General features: G+C 41.1%; 1 protein-coding gene across 2 annotated transcripts in view; it reads right to left on the reverse strand.

The window, feature by feature from the left end:
- sema5a (sema domain, seven thrombospondin repeats (type 1 and type 1-like), transmembrane domain (TM) and short cytoplasmic domain, (semaphorin) 5A) overlaps positions 1-15557 on the reverse strand; it is a 133513-nt gene that overhangs the window by 96582 nt on the left and 21374 nt on the right. For both annotated transcript variants that reach the window (XM_038726994.1, XM_038727003.1), the window contains exon 2: positions 2336-2547. In XM_038726994.1, coding sequence (XP_038582922.1) covers positions 2336-2483 — 148 coding nt within the window. In that variant the 5' untranslated portion in view covers positions 2484-2547. The remainder of the gene's footprint in view (positions 1-2335; positions 2548-15557) is intronic.

Raw genomic sequence — 15557 nt, forward strand, 5'->3', positions numbered from 1 at the left:
ATGTGTGGCAGTGACTTGACTGCCTCTGGTTTCCTATTTAACCAAAAAAGAATTTCAACTAGGAGACATTTTGATTCCTTCGGGAAACGGAAGCACAGGAGTTTTCTCCGCTATTAGACTAAATAGATTAAAGAGGAAAGAAACAAAAAATGAAGGAACTGCATTGTGTTCAATGACATCCTGATTCTTGATGATTTAACTTTAACAGGCTACTGGAACGATGTGTTGAAAGACATTGTTCAGGAAATTAACTTCTTTGTTTTGCACTGGTATAAGAGCAAGGATACAAAATAACTGCCAAATTAGTATGTAAATTACCGGTTCAACGCTAGACACGCCCCCAAGTTTCAGGGTAATTTCAGAGGCACACATTTCGAAAACAAAACTCAAACTGTGTGTGGCCAGATACAATGGTAAGGTCTAGTTTGAAGTTTCTTTTGTAATTTGTGTGAAATTACATTTTAGCTTTTACCATACAATCTTCTATTATATAATATAATATTTCTCCAATGAGTCTCTTATCAAACTCCCTCCAGTAGGAAACCTGTGTATCATTACCGCTGATCATTCAGACCAAAGACACTGAACCACAGACACGAAGCCTCTGAGTTCTCCTCTCTTTCTTTCCACTTCTCCTGTACAGTAGCTTTGTGTTGGTGAACCATGTCTGATTGCTAACGGTAATGTCGACCCTTTTTATTAATGCTCCTATATCTCAAGCATAGCATTAAACCACTGGAGCTTAATGGGCCATTTTGGCACATTAGAGAACACAAACGCATTGACCACGGCTGACCCACTGGCTGGTGTGTCACTTCCCTCACGTAGAAAGCACAAGGCAAGAACGTACCACGTTAGCTGGGCAGTTAGTCATCATCATTGCACTCAATTGGCGCAGAGGGAAGAGTGCCACCTCAGCTAACAATGAAGTTGAAGACGGAGTGAGAGAGAAAGAAACTTGGGTTGCAGAGGAAGAGTTCTCGTGTCTGTGCTATATACTGAATATGAGTCTTTGAATGCATGTGGATCTTTGATCACATGCGGTGACCTTGGTCTTTTAGTGAATTTCGCAGTAGACAGAATCCTGTGCGATCATCTGACTGGGACTCTGCTGGACTAAAAACAGCTCAATGACATTTTGCTGCTTCGCAGTGGGTAGACAGAACTGTATTGATCGCTATTGATACTTTCCTTTGACTAAGTTTTACAGCATTTCATTACAGTTTAGTTGTTCAATAGCAATGTAAGATAAAGGATACGGACAATGAAATCTGATGTGGAATATACTGTATCTAAAAACTGCAGAGCCACATAGTAATTAAAGGCCTACGAGGAGGCTGTGTCTGCTTTGTGTCTCGAGGGAAGAAACAAAAGAGGAAAAAAGGGAAAGGAAGGGAAAGGAAGAAAAAGTTTTTCTAACCTAAAATCTTCATGGAAAGGGTTTTGAAAATAAATTACTAACTAAAAAAGTCCACAATTAACCATTCGTTAAGCTCCCTTTCTCATAGTTACAGGACATTTGGACACACTATAAAAGTGACAATGGGTCCTTAATTTCAGTCGGATGTACACAAAAGCAGTTTTTTTCTAGTCCATTTTGCTGTAACTAGCACAATTTATCAGCTGTAGTTAGCTAGCTAATCAAGCTAATGTTAAATTGTCTGAAAACACGACATTAGCTCGACGACTCGTTTCAATTAAGACTCTTGTAAAAGGGGTCTTAAATATGCACCTGATGACTACTGATACATCTACATGATATTGTGCTACAAGACGGAGGCTAAGGCTTCATGTTCCAGGTTCCAGGCAATAGTGGTAAGAATAGGTTTCTACTCCAGGTAGTAAGCTAGTTAGCTGGACATGCTAATGATAGCATCCTGGATTAGAACAGACATCACTAAACTGCTTTTGTGTGACACCACCCTTTCAAACTCTTCAAATGCTCAGCATCCCTCTGCATTTGAACAACATTTCAACATCTGGAGAAATCCATAACTTGACTGCAGTGTCTAGTTACAGTTGTTAAGCTTTGTGTTTATGTAAAATGTCCTGGTCCAGAAACTAGCCAAATGGTCTACAAATCTAACCTGGTGAAGACTATAGAAAAGGAAGTAGATGTCGATGGAGGAAAAAATATGTTTAAAGTAAGAGTGAAGGAATGGAGGATGTAGGTGGATGTAGAGAGACATCGCTAGGATCTAAAAAAAAGTACAAACAGCAAGCAGAAGATTTCACATAATTATGGGGGGAAATAAAAGAAAGAAAACATAATTAGTCAAATCGATGATGTCGCCTTGGTGTGTGCATGTCCCTGTGTGTTTGTTTGAACACTTACCTGAGTGTGGGATGAGTGGGTGCTCTGTCTTGTGACAGGGCGATTCTGGCAGCAGCACCGGCCCTCTCCTACCTGCCACGCCTCCAGGCAGCAAGACCAGCATGCACTGCAGCAGCAGCAGTGCATGCTGGGTAACAGGGCGTCCCATGGGCGCCTGAGCTTGGCTCACTTCTCCTCAGGCCTCAGGGGCCAAGAGCATTGGAGAGACACACCTGAAAGGATAGAAAGGGAAAGACAGATTTGGGTTTAAACAAAGACTTATTTCACATTAGTTTTAATCCAAGCGCTGAAAAGCTTGATACAGTGTAGCACCTCTCTACAATTACCAAGGATTCACTCTGGGAGATGAAAAGCAGCAAAACTAAATCCTTTACAAAAAGGAGAGGGAGCAAGGGAGAGAGGCGCAAAGACGAGAGAGGGTGTGACAGATTGCGGGGGGAAAAAAAGGTGTGAGTTCTTGCTGAGCAATAGCAGACTGTGTGCTCCTCATCGACACCGAGAGACCTCACACCTCTCACCTCTGACACCCAGTGCATGAACAAGACATGGTTCTGCATTACCTCACACAACTAAAGTGTGTGTGTGTCCTCTAATACAGTGGGTACAGAAAGTATTCAGACCCCTTTAAATTTTTCACTCTTTGTTTCATTGCAGCCATTTTCCAAAAATCAAAAAAGTTCATTTTATTTCTCAGTAATGTACACTCAGCACCCCATCTTGACAGAAAAAAAACAGAAATGTAGAAATTTTTGCAAATTTATTAAAAAAGAAAAACTGAAATATCACATGGTCATAAGTATTCAGACCCTTTGCTCAGTATTTAGTAGAAGCACCCTTTTGATCTAATACAGCCATGAGTCATTTTGGGAAAGATGCAACAAGTTTTTCACATCTGGATTTGGGTATCCTCTGCCATTCCTCCTTGCAGATCCTCTCCAGTTCTGTCAGGTTGGATGGTAAACGTTGGTGGACAGCCATTTTCAGGTCTCTCCAGAGATGCTCAATTGGTTTATCAGGGCTCTGGCTGGGCCATTCAAGAACAGCCACGGAGTTGTTGTGAAGCCACTCCTTCGTTATTTAGCGGTGTGCTTAGGGTCATTGTCTTGTTGGAAGGTAAACCTTCGGCCCAGTCTGAGGTCCAGAGCACTCTGGAAAAGGTTTTCGTCCAGGATATCCCTGTACTTGGCCTTCATCTTTCCCTCGATTGCAACCAGTCGTCCTGTCCCTGCAGCTGAAAAACACCCCCACAGCATGATGCTGCCACCACCATGCTTCACTGTTGAGACTGTATTGGACAGGTGATGAGCAGTGCCTGGTTTTCTCCACACATACCGCTTAGAATTAAGGCCAAAAAGTTCTATCTTGGTCTCATCAGACCAGAGGATCTTATTTATCACCATCTTGGAGTCCTTCAGGTGTTTTTTACCAAACTCCATGCGGGCTTTCATGTGTCTTGCACTGAGGAGAGGCTTCCGTCGGGCCACTCTGCCATAAAGCCCCGACTGTGCTGCAGTGATGGTTGACTTACTACAACTTTCTCCCATCTCCCGACTGCATCTCTGGAGCTCAGCCACAGTGACCTTTGGGTTCTTCTTTACCTCTCTCACCAAGGCTCTTCTCCCCCGATAGCTCAGTTTGGCCGGACGGCCAGCTCTAGGAAGGGTTCTGGTCGTCCCAAACGTCTTCCATTTGAGGATTATGGAGGCCACTGTGCTCTTAGGAACCTTAAGTGCAGCAGAAATTTTTTTGTAACCTTGGCCAGATCTGTGCCTTGCCACAATTCTTTTGTCTGGGGGTCTGAATACTTTCCGTACCCACTGTATCTGAAATTATGTGCCCTTTGTGAATGTCTTTGTTTCCACTGCACAAGAACTTAGCTGTATGTCATGATGAAGGGCAGCAACAGTTGAATGTTTATGTGCATGCATGTGTTATTCATTATTAAGAGTCTATTTGTTTGTGCGTGCATATGTGACTGATATATGTATGGAGTTGCGCTGCACAGCGCTCCTCGTGGGTCAATTAAATCCTACAGCTGCTGTAAATCTGATGTGTTTTTATTCACAACCAAACCCCAAATTGCTGGATGTGATTATTCTACAATGCTCATGGCAGATTCATCCTTCCCAGAAAAGTCGTTCGCCGCAAGAAAAACAAAGCACTTTTCACAACTCAATTGGTTCTGATTTCTTTTCTTTGTGGGGGTGAATTGATGAGCAGTCTACACCATCTACATCATTACTTTTTAATCATTTATGTGATGCTGTTAGCAAGAGTGATTCATGCTGTGCGTAACAGAAGAATGAGCCTCCCTGTCTGTATACCAGATTTGAAGCAGCGTGTGTGGTGGAGGGAGTAAAGATACTGAGGATCTTAGCTGTAAAGTGCTAGTACGGGCATTCATTTGGTCTGCCAACATTTTCTTTACTGAACCTGAGGAGCATACTTATTATTTTATTGCAGCATGTGAAAAAGGCTTTTCTATCTATTGTCCAGCTGGTGGGGGGGGGCTTTGTAGAGCATGAACAGAACCAGCCCTCCCTCCATGACACAGTTTATTTTGTGTGAATAAGCAAAAACTATTAATACTGAAATTTTTGTGGGAAGACAGCAAAATATGGAAAATACTGCGTGCTGCAAAAAAGACAAACTGAAGTGAGCTAAGAAAAAAATTAGTGGGAAACATTTGCTCTCCTCCAAGAAAAACCTTGTTTCCGCTTTGAGTATGAATCCCCCTTAGTGCTGGAAAGCTTGGTGTGGCACTGGGATAGAACATAAGGCACCTCTATATTCATGCTTTCAAATGAAACCCCTAATGCTTAGAGTGTGGTGATTTTATTTCATTTTCTCCTTCAGTGGAAAGTTTACTCTGCCTTTAGTGTGCATGAATAAGCTCCATGACCTTGGGGCCTATATGGAATTTATTCAAAGTCCAATGTATAAATGCACAGGGAGTGGGGATGTGTGGTTTGCCTTCACCTACAGAGTAATCTAAAACACCTGTCAGCCACAGCAAGGAAAGCCAGTGACAGCTAGTGCCTCTGTTCCTTTTCTCTTTCGTCTTGACGGTTCACACGTCGTTCTGTACTCTTTTGCTGTTTCGCTTTAGTCAACCTGTCATTTTACATGTCACTTTTCTTTGTCTGCTAGTTTCCTTGACAGTCTTTAATGTTTTTCCCCTCACTATAAAGTAATTTTACCTGTTGCAGCTGAGAGTGAGCAAGTCATTTTCCCCAGGTAGTCTCTAGCCAGGACATTCTTCTTGTCATTGTTCATACACACCTTTATGTCCGCATTCATTTAGGGAAAATATTTCACAAAATGCTGTGTGCAGAGGTGAATGTCACGCAGGAAATGAGTACCGTAAAGCATCAATTAATAGCCGAGTCCCAAATAGCCACCTACCCCGTTTACTGGCCTGGTGTGCGAACACATTTTCACAAATAAACGCAGGTCTCCATTAAACGCCTGGTCTGGTTCTTTGGATGTATAAAACAACTCTGCGGGGTTGCCTGCTTTGGCTGCTTCTAAGCTGCTTAGATCATCAATACAAATAGCCTATTAATGTTTAAACATATGATCAATAGCTTATGTCAGTACGGACCTGCTACACATCCTTAGATCGTTCAGTTCATTTAACAGAAACAACAAGCCCCAAAGTCTAATTCTTACAGATTTATCGGTGTAACTGGCATGGTACAAGAGATGAAAAAAAAAGTGCTGACTCACGTTACCTTTGAAGCGCTTGTTAAGTCCGAATGTGTCCGTTCCTTGATTAATTATCTTCCTTTAGTCTGTAAGGGTCCACCGATCAAAAGAATCAAAATAGCTTTTCATAAAAATTAATCCAAGTTGTGAATACTGTCATGTGAAGTCCATCACTCTCTATCTGCTAACTTCTGCCACACTTTTCTCATCCTGTACCATATTATTGTTTTCGTTACGTTGCTGCCTACAAAATAAAAGCGCATAAGTCGTCTGTCGGAGCTAAATCAAATGAATGACGTGTACCCTAAAACTTTGAATAATAGCCCGGGCTTTTATTTGCTAAAATCACTGAATTGACCCTGCCTTTATTTGGGACAGGCATCCATATGGGACGAGCCTTTAATTCTTTTTGCGCAAAACTGAAACTACTATGAAATAGTTTATTTATTTCAAACAGAATAATACATAGGTAAATCTAGAAGAATTAGACTTTGGGTCTTGTTGTTTCCGTTAAATGAACTTAAGAGTGGTATTGTGGAGAATCTAACCGATCTAAGGTGTAGCATATTGACTGACATATTACTGACATATTGATCATACGTTAAAACATTAATGTTTGTATTAACTAAATCTAAGCAGCTTAGAAGCAGCTAAAGCGGGCAACCCTGCAGGGTTTAAGAGGTTTTATACATCCAAAGAACTTCTATAAAAACCAGACCAGGCGTTTAATTAAGGCAGGTGTTTATTTGTCAAAATGTGTTCCTACACCAGGCCAGTAAAGGAGGTAGGCGGTTATTTGGGACTTGGCTATTAATTGAAGTTTTACGGTATTTGATATTATTTGTTCATTTTTAACATTAACATTCTGTTTGAAATAAATAAACTGTCTCATAGTAGCTTATTTCAGTTTTCTGCAAGATGAATTAAAGGCTTGTCCCAAATATAGGCAGGGTCAATTCAGTGAATTTAGCAAATAAAAGCCTGGGCTATTAATCAAAGTTTTACAGTATTATTGATGTTCTTATTGTTGTGTGCACACATGTGCAGAGAGCTGGCTGACAGGAGCAGGAGCTGAGGCCAGTGAGCTGTGCACCCTTTGTTCACCTTGCTACTTCTGAAACAGCCCTGCACACAGCCTCCCGTCAGCTTGTACATGCCTGCACACACACGCAACACGTGCATGTTCAGAAAACAAATGTCCACCGTCTCATGCACAATTTGTAATGTTATTTGAAGAACAAGCTGTTATGTAAAAATGTGTTATCACCAACGCATTCTCCTTGTTTTACAGAAATTTGTTGTAATTTAATTTAATATTAAAGGTGCCCTGTGGAGTTTTCTAGTACAAAAACATGTTTACATTCCCTGTTTCAAACCAAAGCACATTGTGTGTATCTGTGAGGTTAAACAAATGTTTTGGTGTAATAAAATATATTACACCAACACATTTATATAATATACTTCCTTCCTCATAAAACACTTGCAAAGTCAATTTTTACGACAACGTATGCTCGCTTGTCGTCTTCTTCTTCCTTGGCTTTGTTGGCACATTACGACACATCTTTGTATATTACCGCCACCAACTGTCCATGATTGGAATAGCGGGAAAATAGTCACAGGAAACTGTGTCGCATTCTCAGGTGAGAAACCTGTCATTGCATGGTGAAACAATTAAAACAAAAATTTAAGACACTGTAAATTTTTATAAGCCATGGTTTAAAAAAATGCATATATGCCACTTTAAAGACCCAGAGATAATGATTTATGCCCACGCATGCATTTGCATCATGCCTTTCAAGTAACAGAGCACAGACAGACAGCCATGACTTGATTTAAAACCAGACCATTTGAACAGTTGTTTTATGCCCCTGAAGGGATCTCTGGCGAATCCTGTTTTCTCTTTAACTCACCACAAGCCACCGACTGGTCCTGTGGGAGAAAACTGAAGAGCTTTCTGTGCTGTTCGGAGGTCTGAACTCTAAATCATCTCCAGGGCATTAGTACAAGCCTCCACCTCCTCCTGCTCCCACTCCTACTTCTTTCTGTGTCTCTCTCACACCTCCGCGGATGCAGACACACAAAAACACGCATGCAGTACCAGTGCATTCACAGCACACACACACACACACACACACACACACACACACACACACACTGAAATCACCCTGGGACCCTTTGATGGATAACACACCGCAGGGCACTTAGCAGAGGCAGCCCGAGCCACACAAAAAACTAAACATGGGGTAAACGACGTTGACATTTGAAATGCACGTACAGGGCAGATGATACAGTATACAGATTTTGAGAAGGCAAAGACAATGAGCTTCAACTTAAGTCCATCATCAACACGGTTTGCTAGTTTTTTTTCAATCTTGACTTGACTCGTTTCGGCTTCCTTTAAACACAGTCGATCTTGTTTTTACGACAAATTTAATCCACTGAAGCTTTGTGCGGCACGTTTAATTTTGGTGGTCTGATGTATCAAAACCTGCAATTAAAGGTGGAGTAAGCGATTCTGGAGAAATCCAACACCATGACAAATACCATGATGTAGAGCATCAAAGTATTAGAGAGTTAGCATTAAAGTTGTGGGCAAACTGTCGCTACTGTTACTGCCAGAGCCAGCACACCAGTTCCTGACAGCGATACTCACAACTCTCCTGCTACCATAGCTAGCATCACAACAGCAGCATGTCTTGGTGAAATAGAAAGTGCGCTGAATGTCTGTGGGCAAGTAATTTAACGTTATCTGACACACAAACCATGGCTTGAATAGTGTTGTGCGGCCCAATTTGTTTCCCATTTACAGAGCCAGGGCAGAGTATAAACAACAGATTTATTTTCAGGGCACACACAGAATGGACAGCGAGAGCACCCTGAGGAGATATTCATTGAATTTAACAAAAAGATGTGTATTGGATTAATCGCTTACCCCACCTTCAAGGACGGCATGTTAGAATAATAATAATGCAGACACAAAGTCCACTTGCACTAAAAAGTATTGTAGAACTCAATAGGCGTTTGCTTCATAGTTTTGGAAAGTTACATAATGACACACTCTGCTGCCAATAGACAGTATTACACACGAACACACACACAAATACACACTCTGCATGGGAGTTGAGGTGTCGGCTAACTAATCAATTGAAGTCTTCCTGCAGTGACGGGTGGAGAGAGGATCATATTAACACCACTATCGATTTTGTCTGTGGGGGGGGGGGGGGGGGGGGGCCTTTGTGGCGGTTGAATTACACTATACATAATGAACAGACTCCCAAATGTAATGCAGGCTTTGTATTTTTCACACTGGCACATACACACACATGCACGCAGGCTCAGATACAAACACGTTTGTCAAATGTGAGTGCTGCAGTGATGATCCATCTGTCCAAACACCGTCCAGGGAGTGTGAGCTTGGGGTCACAACACAGTGTTGATAGATGCTTCTCTCTCTCTCTCTCTCTCTCTCTCTCTCTCTCTCTCTCTCTCTCTCTCTGGCTAGACAGGACCCACACCAGTAAAAATCCACCCAGACTTTGCTTTAGAGCAGATCACACAAAGACAATACAGAGCTCTCTGTCTATCTCTCTCTCTCTATCAGACGGGTTATTGCCAGCTTTTGTTTGTTGTTCTGTGTCTGTCTGCCAATTGGTAATCTGTGATTTTGGCGTATTGTGTTTAGACCAAAGCACGCACAGAAGTGACGGAGAGATGTTTGCTCTTTACTTTGCTGTCTCTCTGTCTCAAAAGGGCAGCTGGCTTTGTGAATGTCAGACCGACTGATTTGTTTATGATTAAACTAAATAATTGATTGATAAAAGAGTAGAATGATGACTGACTCAACAAATGACAAATTCAAAGCCTAACCGCGACTTACCAACTTGTCTGACCGAGTGGCCAAGTGAGCGACTGATTCCCTGACTGAGTGTCCGACTGTCAGGCTGGCAGACTGAATGACAAATGAACTGACAAAATAACAAACTAGGTGACTGATTGATGAGGCGAGTGAGTGACTGCTGCGTAAAACACACCATGACTGACAGACTGAGTGGCCAACTGACTTTTCCTCTTTTCTGGCTGTCATGAGGATTTTGTTTTCACTGCCATCTGTTGGATTTCTCAAACTTCTGCCGTGCCCCTTTCTGTTTCTACCTTTCATTGACCTTTTCCATCAATGCTTTCAGTTCACCTCAGTCCGCTTGGCGTCTTGTGGGGGCTCTGCAGAGGATGACAGAGTGATGATATCGCCATCAAGGGCTCGTTGCCGCACAGCAGGGTCCTTTCCACTTGATGACCCCCAGATATGAGGGGTGATTAATTCTGTGCAAAGACATGTTTGTGTCTCCCCAACAGTGGGATTGGAAAGCGCATTCGACTCAGATGTTTGTTTCAACACCTTATCTGTGATGCACAGTGTGGCTTTTGAAGCGCAAATCAAATGTGCATGTGTGCGGTTTGTCTTTTTTCGCTCTTTCACATTGTCTCTCTATCTGACAGACACACACACACGCGCACACACACACACACATACACAGAGTGATGAATGGATTTCACACTTCACTCCACTTCACACTTTCTTACACTGTACCAATATTTCTCTGCATTTGGAAGTCATTCTGCTTGTGTGTGTTGTGGCCTATGTGAGCATGTTATTATGTTTTATATCTAATATATCCCATATATTACCATACTACTGTTACAGACTTCACTTAGTGCACATTTGCTCATCCATTTTCTTGTTTTCCTTATTTTAAAGCACTTTGAATAACATTATTTTTGAGCTACATTCCTTCTATGAAAAAATAAAGCATACATTTTTCTTCTTCTTCTTCTTATTTAATTAATTAATTTCATTTTGTTTTGGTACTATAAATCCCTTTTTCAAGTCAAATTGAACTTGAAATTCATTTTTGCTATGAAAAAAGTATATCCTTATTACTTGTGCACTTCTTTGGTTAAAAACAACAAAAACAAGAACACAAAAAAAAGAAATTAAAGGTTTGTTTATTTTTCTGCAGTGACAGTGTCCCCTACATTAGTGCTCGAATCTAGGTTGCAAAGTTGGTTCAGGTTGTTCTCCCTGTGTTTCGGGATCATGTACCTGTGATTGCCGGCTGCAGTGGCTTTGTTTTGGATCACACTATCTTGCTTGCCACCCTACTCTGCTTCTGATTAGCTTTACCTAGGAACTGCACATGTGCAACTCCCAACAAAGGTCAAACAGAAGTGAGATGCTTCACTCCGTAGCTAAAATGGAGCATTCAACCCAGAGGGGTTAAAAGAGGTGCTGCAGCAATTTTAATTGATTGTCATTCTGTTGGTTCAAGTACGTATTTATCACTATGAGAGCCTCGTTCATGTCATGCAGCAAAAGTAAATAAGTTAACAAGTTAAAAATACATTTCATCATTTAAGTATGTGATAACTTAGTTAAAGCAGATCATTAAAATGTATTGTGATAACTCTGTTAAAAATATACTTTACATTAAATGTGGTAATTTAGTTAAATAGATCATTTAGAACATCAAAAAGATACTCGTGGTGACTGTGGTACTGAATCTGAGTGTGTGTATATAGGAATAGAGTGTGTGCATTGTTCAAAACGTGATTCAATACAGATGAGTGCAGGCAAGACCTGTGTGTGCTTCTCCATCCTGTTACTAGTCCCCTTGTTTAAGGGCACAGTTTGTGTGACTGGATTTGACTGGTGCAATATCTGTGTAAGTGGACACACAAATAGTTAGCAATAGGAATTTCAATTCCAACATTCACACAGGCAGTTAACCTGTTGGGCCAACAGGCTTTGATTAACAAAAAGTAACATCTAGTGACAGTTAGCGCTAATTACTAACACTTGAGGAACAGAAAATGTTACCACTTCACTGTCTTTGTACTTGTTTTATGTCTTTTTTCTCTATTGTATTTGTTTTTATTGCATAACTCTTAGCACTGAAGAAATGCAATTTTGTTCCCCAGTATACTGAATATTGTGCATGGAGAGAATGACAATAACTTTTACCTGGTACTTGTATTAACGTTCATAAGCTATACAGGTCTCTGACAGGTTCCACCGGGGAACAGAAGTTGACAGCACATCTCCTAGCATCAGCTACCAAGGAAAACACCCACCACGAGGCTTGAAGCTTAGATGTTGTTTCCGCTGATATGTCCATACAACAGTTTTATCCTCTTTTGAAAAATGCGGAAAAAAGTGAGGAAGTTTCAGTTCAGCTCAACTTTAAAGCCCAGTGGAAAATGTTACAAATGCTTTATCACCAAGAAAGGTTTTCGTAAGTGTTTGAAAAATCACCCTTTGGAAAACGAATGTTTGCATATTTCTTCAGCGCAATGTTATATTTTGGCGTATTCTGACTCTGAGCCTGAATTCCAGTACGATCCACAGATCAGTGTTGGAATAAACATTAAATCGAACAAATACTGGAACTGTTTCTACCTGTTGGGTTGATGCTCTGAGATTCCAATCTTTTGTTAGGTTTTGCCACCGCTGCATATGATTTAGAATAAAAAGAACTTTGATTTGCTGTGTATTTTCTGATTTCAGCACATGTGGGGAAATGACACAGCTGATGAAACACAGGCGCTGCTCTGGTGGTGGACTGAAAGGAACATCCCAGGTACTCAATTTGGTTCAAAGTGTATTTCCTAAAACTTCTTCTGAATCGTTTTAGAGTAAATAGTCTTGGGGTCGATTTAAGAAAATGTCACCGTCCTTTGCTTCAGAGTAATGGTTGTACATAGCTCAGCCTCTGTGGTATTTTTGTTTTTTGTACATACTGAAAAACACAATGAATCTTAAACACACCAAAATTCAGTGCAGTGTAGTGAGGTGAAACACTTTTTTTGTTACCAGCCCTGATGACTTGCCTAGCCACAACCATATCTTTGGTCCAGTTAAATCTGGGACATACATCACACAAAATTCACCACAGAAACACACACACGCTGACTCTCTCCACTGTCTTGCTCAAAAACACACCCAGCAATTTCATCCGAGTCCCACCCTAGCTCCAGAGGTTTCCAAATCCTCCTGTTATTTTTACTCCACTCGCTTACCCTCTAGCACTCATGCTGATGCATTACCACGTGACTGAATGTGGTCTGCGTGTGTGTGTCTAGCACAACACGACTCCAGACAAGCAAAGGCTTCGACAACAAGCAATATGTGGCAGAGGAAAGTGACATCATGCATGAAGAGAGAGAAACATCGGAGTGAAAGCTCTCACACAATACTAGATTACCGGCGTGACCTGGCCCTGTCTTGCCGCCTCCATGATTGCTGGAGGTAGTTCAGTATGACCTGTGGCTTAAAACTATTACAGAAATCCTGGCAGGATAGACCTTTGAATATAGAGCAGGGCTTTTAAAACGGTTCACATCCAAATGTAGGTCAAGGTAAGGCAGAGTCTGGACTTGTAACCTACACAGCCAACTTTCATAATTATAGAGAATTAATCATTTCTGAGGTTGGTTGGCTCCTTCTAAGCTTTTGACAAGGGTGCTATGAAAATGGATACAGTGAGCAATCTTTTCATTTTTATTCATTTCTATTTGGAACTGTGCCTAGTTCCTCTTAAAGGAAAAGTGTGACATTTTGGGATCTATGCTCATTTGCTTTCTTGCCTTGAGACAGAGTTGATGCCACTTTAGTATCTTTACACTAAATTAGAAGCTATCGCCAGCAGCTGGCTAGCTTAGCTTAGCACAAAGATTTGAAACAGGGGGAAACAGCTAGGCCTGGCTATGTCCAAAACCAAAATATGTCTACCAGAACTTCTAATGCTCACCAATTAACATGTTTCATCTTGATTGTTTCATTAGTACAGAAAGTGAAATATAAAATCGCTGTTTTAAAGAGGGCTATGTGTAAGATTTCTTGCCTCTGAGCAGTTTGCCAGGCAAACAGCAGAGACCCCGGGGAAGTTACTGGTCCTGACCAACAATTAATCCGGCACATAACTGCCAGTTGTAGTTCTTACACTTTGGTTTTTTTTATCTGTTTCCTCCTGTTTCTAGTGTTTATGCTCAGCTAAGTTGGCCAGCTTTGGGCTGTTACTTTATATATTTAGCGCACAGACAATGTTCTCATCTAACTCTCGACAAGAAAGCAAATAAGCATGTTTCCCAAAATGTCAAACCTTCCTTTAAAATTTCAGTGTATAATATTTAGGAGGATCAATTGACAGAACTGCAATATACTCAGTTTTCAGTGGTGTATAAAGACTTTTCATAATGAACTGTTTTGTTTTTATTACCTTAGAATGAGGCATTTATATCACACCCACCGCGGGTCCATTACATGGAAGTGGCCATATTGCGCCACCATGTTTCTACAGTAACCTAAACAGACAAAGTGCTCTACCGAGTGCATTTCGTCACTACGTTAAATATGTACGAAGAAAAAGTAATAATAATAGTAGTAGTAGTAGCAGTAGAAGTAGTAGTCGTCTGGTTTGTTACAAGTAAGAAGAGAAGTGAAATTTGGACAAATGGAGGAACACACGTATTATTTAGCAGAAGAGCTGACAGAGCTCTGTTGGCCACCGTAGCTTCTCCTGCGCGTTTGGAAAGGGAGGGGTGAGCGGTCACTGACGATGCATTCGTTTAGTGTCGGAATAAATGTCAGATTTTTTTTTCACAGCCTTTTTATTGGTAGATTCATAAATTAAGTTGATATAATGTACAACCTCATGGAGAAAAGGTGCAAAGTTATTTTTTTTACTGCTGAATTTACAACAGAACTTGAATGCACAGTGAGTTGTTGGTTGCAATTTGCAACCCTCCCCACTAAATGCCACTAAAACTTAAACACCGAACCTTAAAGTTTACTTAGAAAAAAAGATCCTGAAGGAGCTAAAAAAATAAACAAAACCACATACAGCACGACAGAACAATGAAACTGTTTCACAGAATCAGTTTAATCAGGATCTCTGGACATCACACACTTTTCCTTTCAGTGCCAATTACCATTTTTCTACAAGCCCTGTGTCTACCGCTACAGCTGGGCTGCTACTGCTGAGAGATCTCTGTATAAAACAGTGTCAACTTGTGAAGAAATCCTGTGGCCAACCCAGACACGGATCGGCTGTTGAGACAGCGGCTCTGACACATAGTCCAGACCCTCAGGCTACTGTCTGAGCTGCTCTCAGTGTCAAGAAAGCGCTGTTCACGGGGAGAAAATTGTCACAACAACCTTGCAGATCTGGAGTGGCTTAAATCTGTGAGAAGAAACCGAGATTGTCACCACTGTCCCAACACTACATCTCACTGAGAGTTGATATTTCCACAACAGCCTCAGCAACGTACAACAAAATTATCTCTCTGACAGGAAAGCAATTGTCACGTTGCTACCAGCTCCCTTATACAAAGTTTCAGGATACTTCTTCAATGCCAATGTCATTGATAACTTTGGCTTAACAGCTAGCACTTCTGATAAATACAGGCCCCCCAAACCCTAAACTGATCTGCAAGCATAAGATCAGTTTCTTCTTCGCCC

The sequence above is a fragment of the Micropterus salmoides genome, unplaced genomic scaffold, assembly GCF_014851395.1.
Source record: "Micropterus salmoides isolate LMB-PRFRI ecotype aquatic unplaced genomic scaffold, ASM1485139v1 Ms_hic_scaffold_1, whole genome shotgun sequence".
Taxonomy (NCBI): domain Eukaryota; kingdom Metazoa; phylum Chordata; class Actinopteri; order Centrarchiformes; family Centrarchidae; genus Micropterus; species Micropterus salmoides.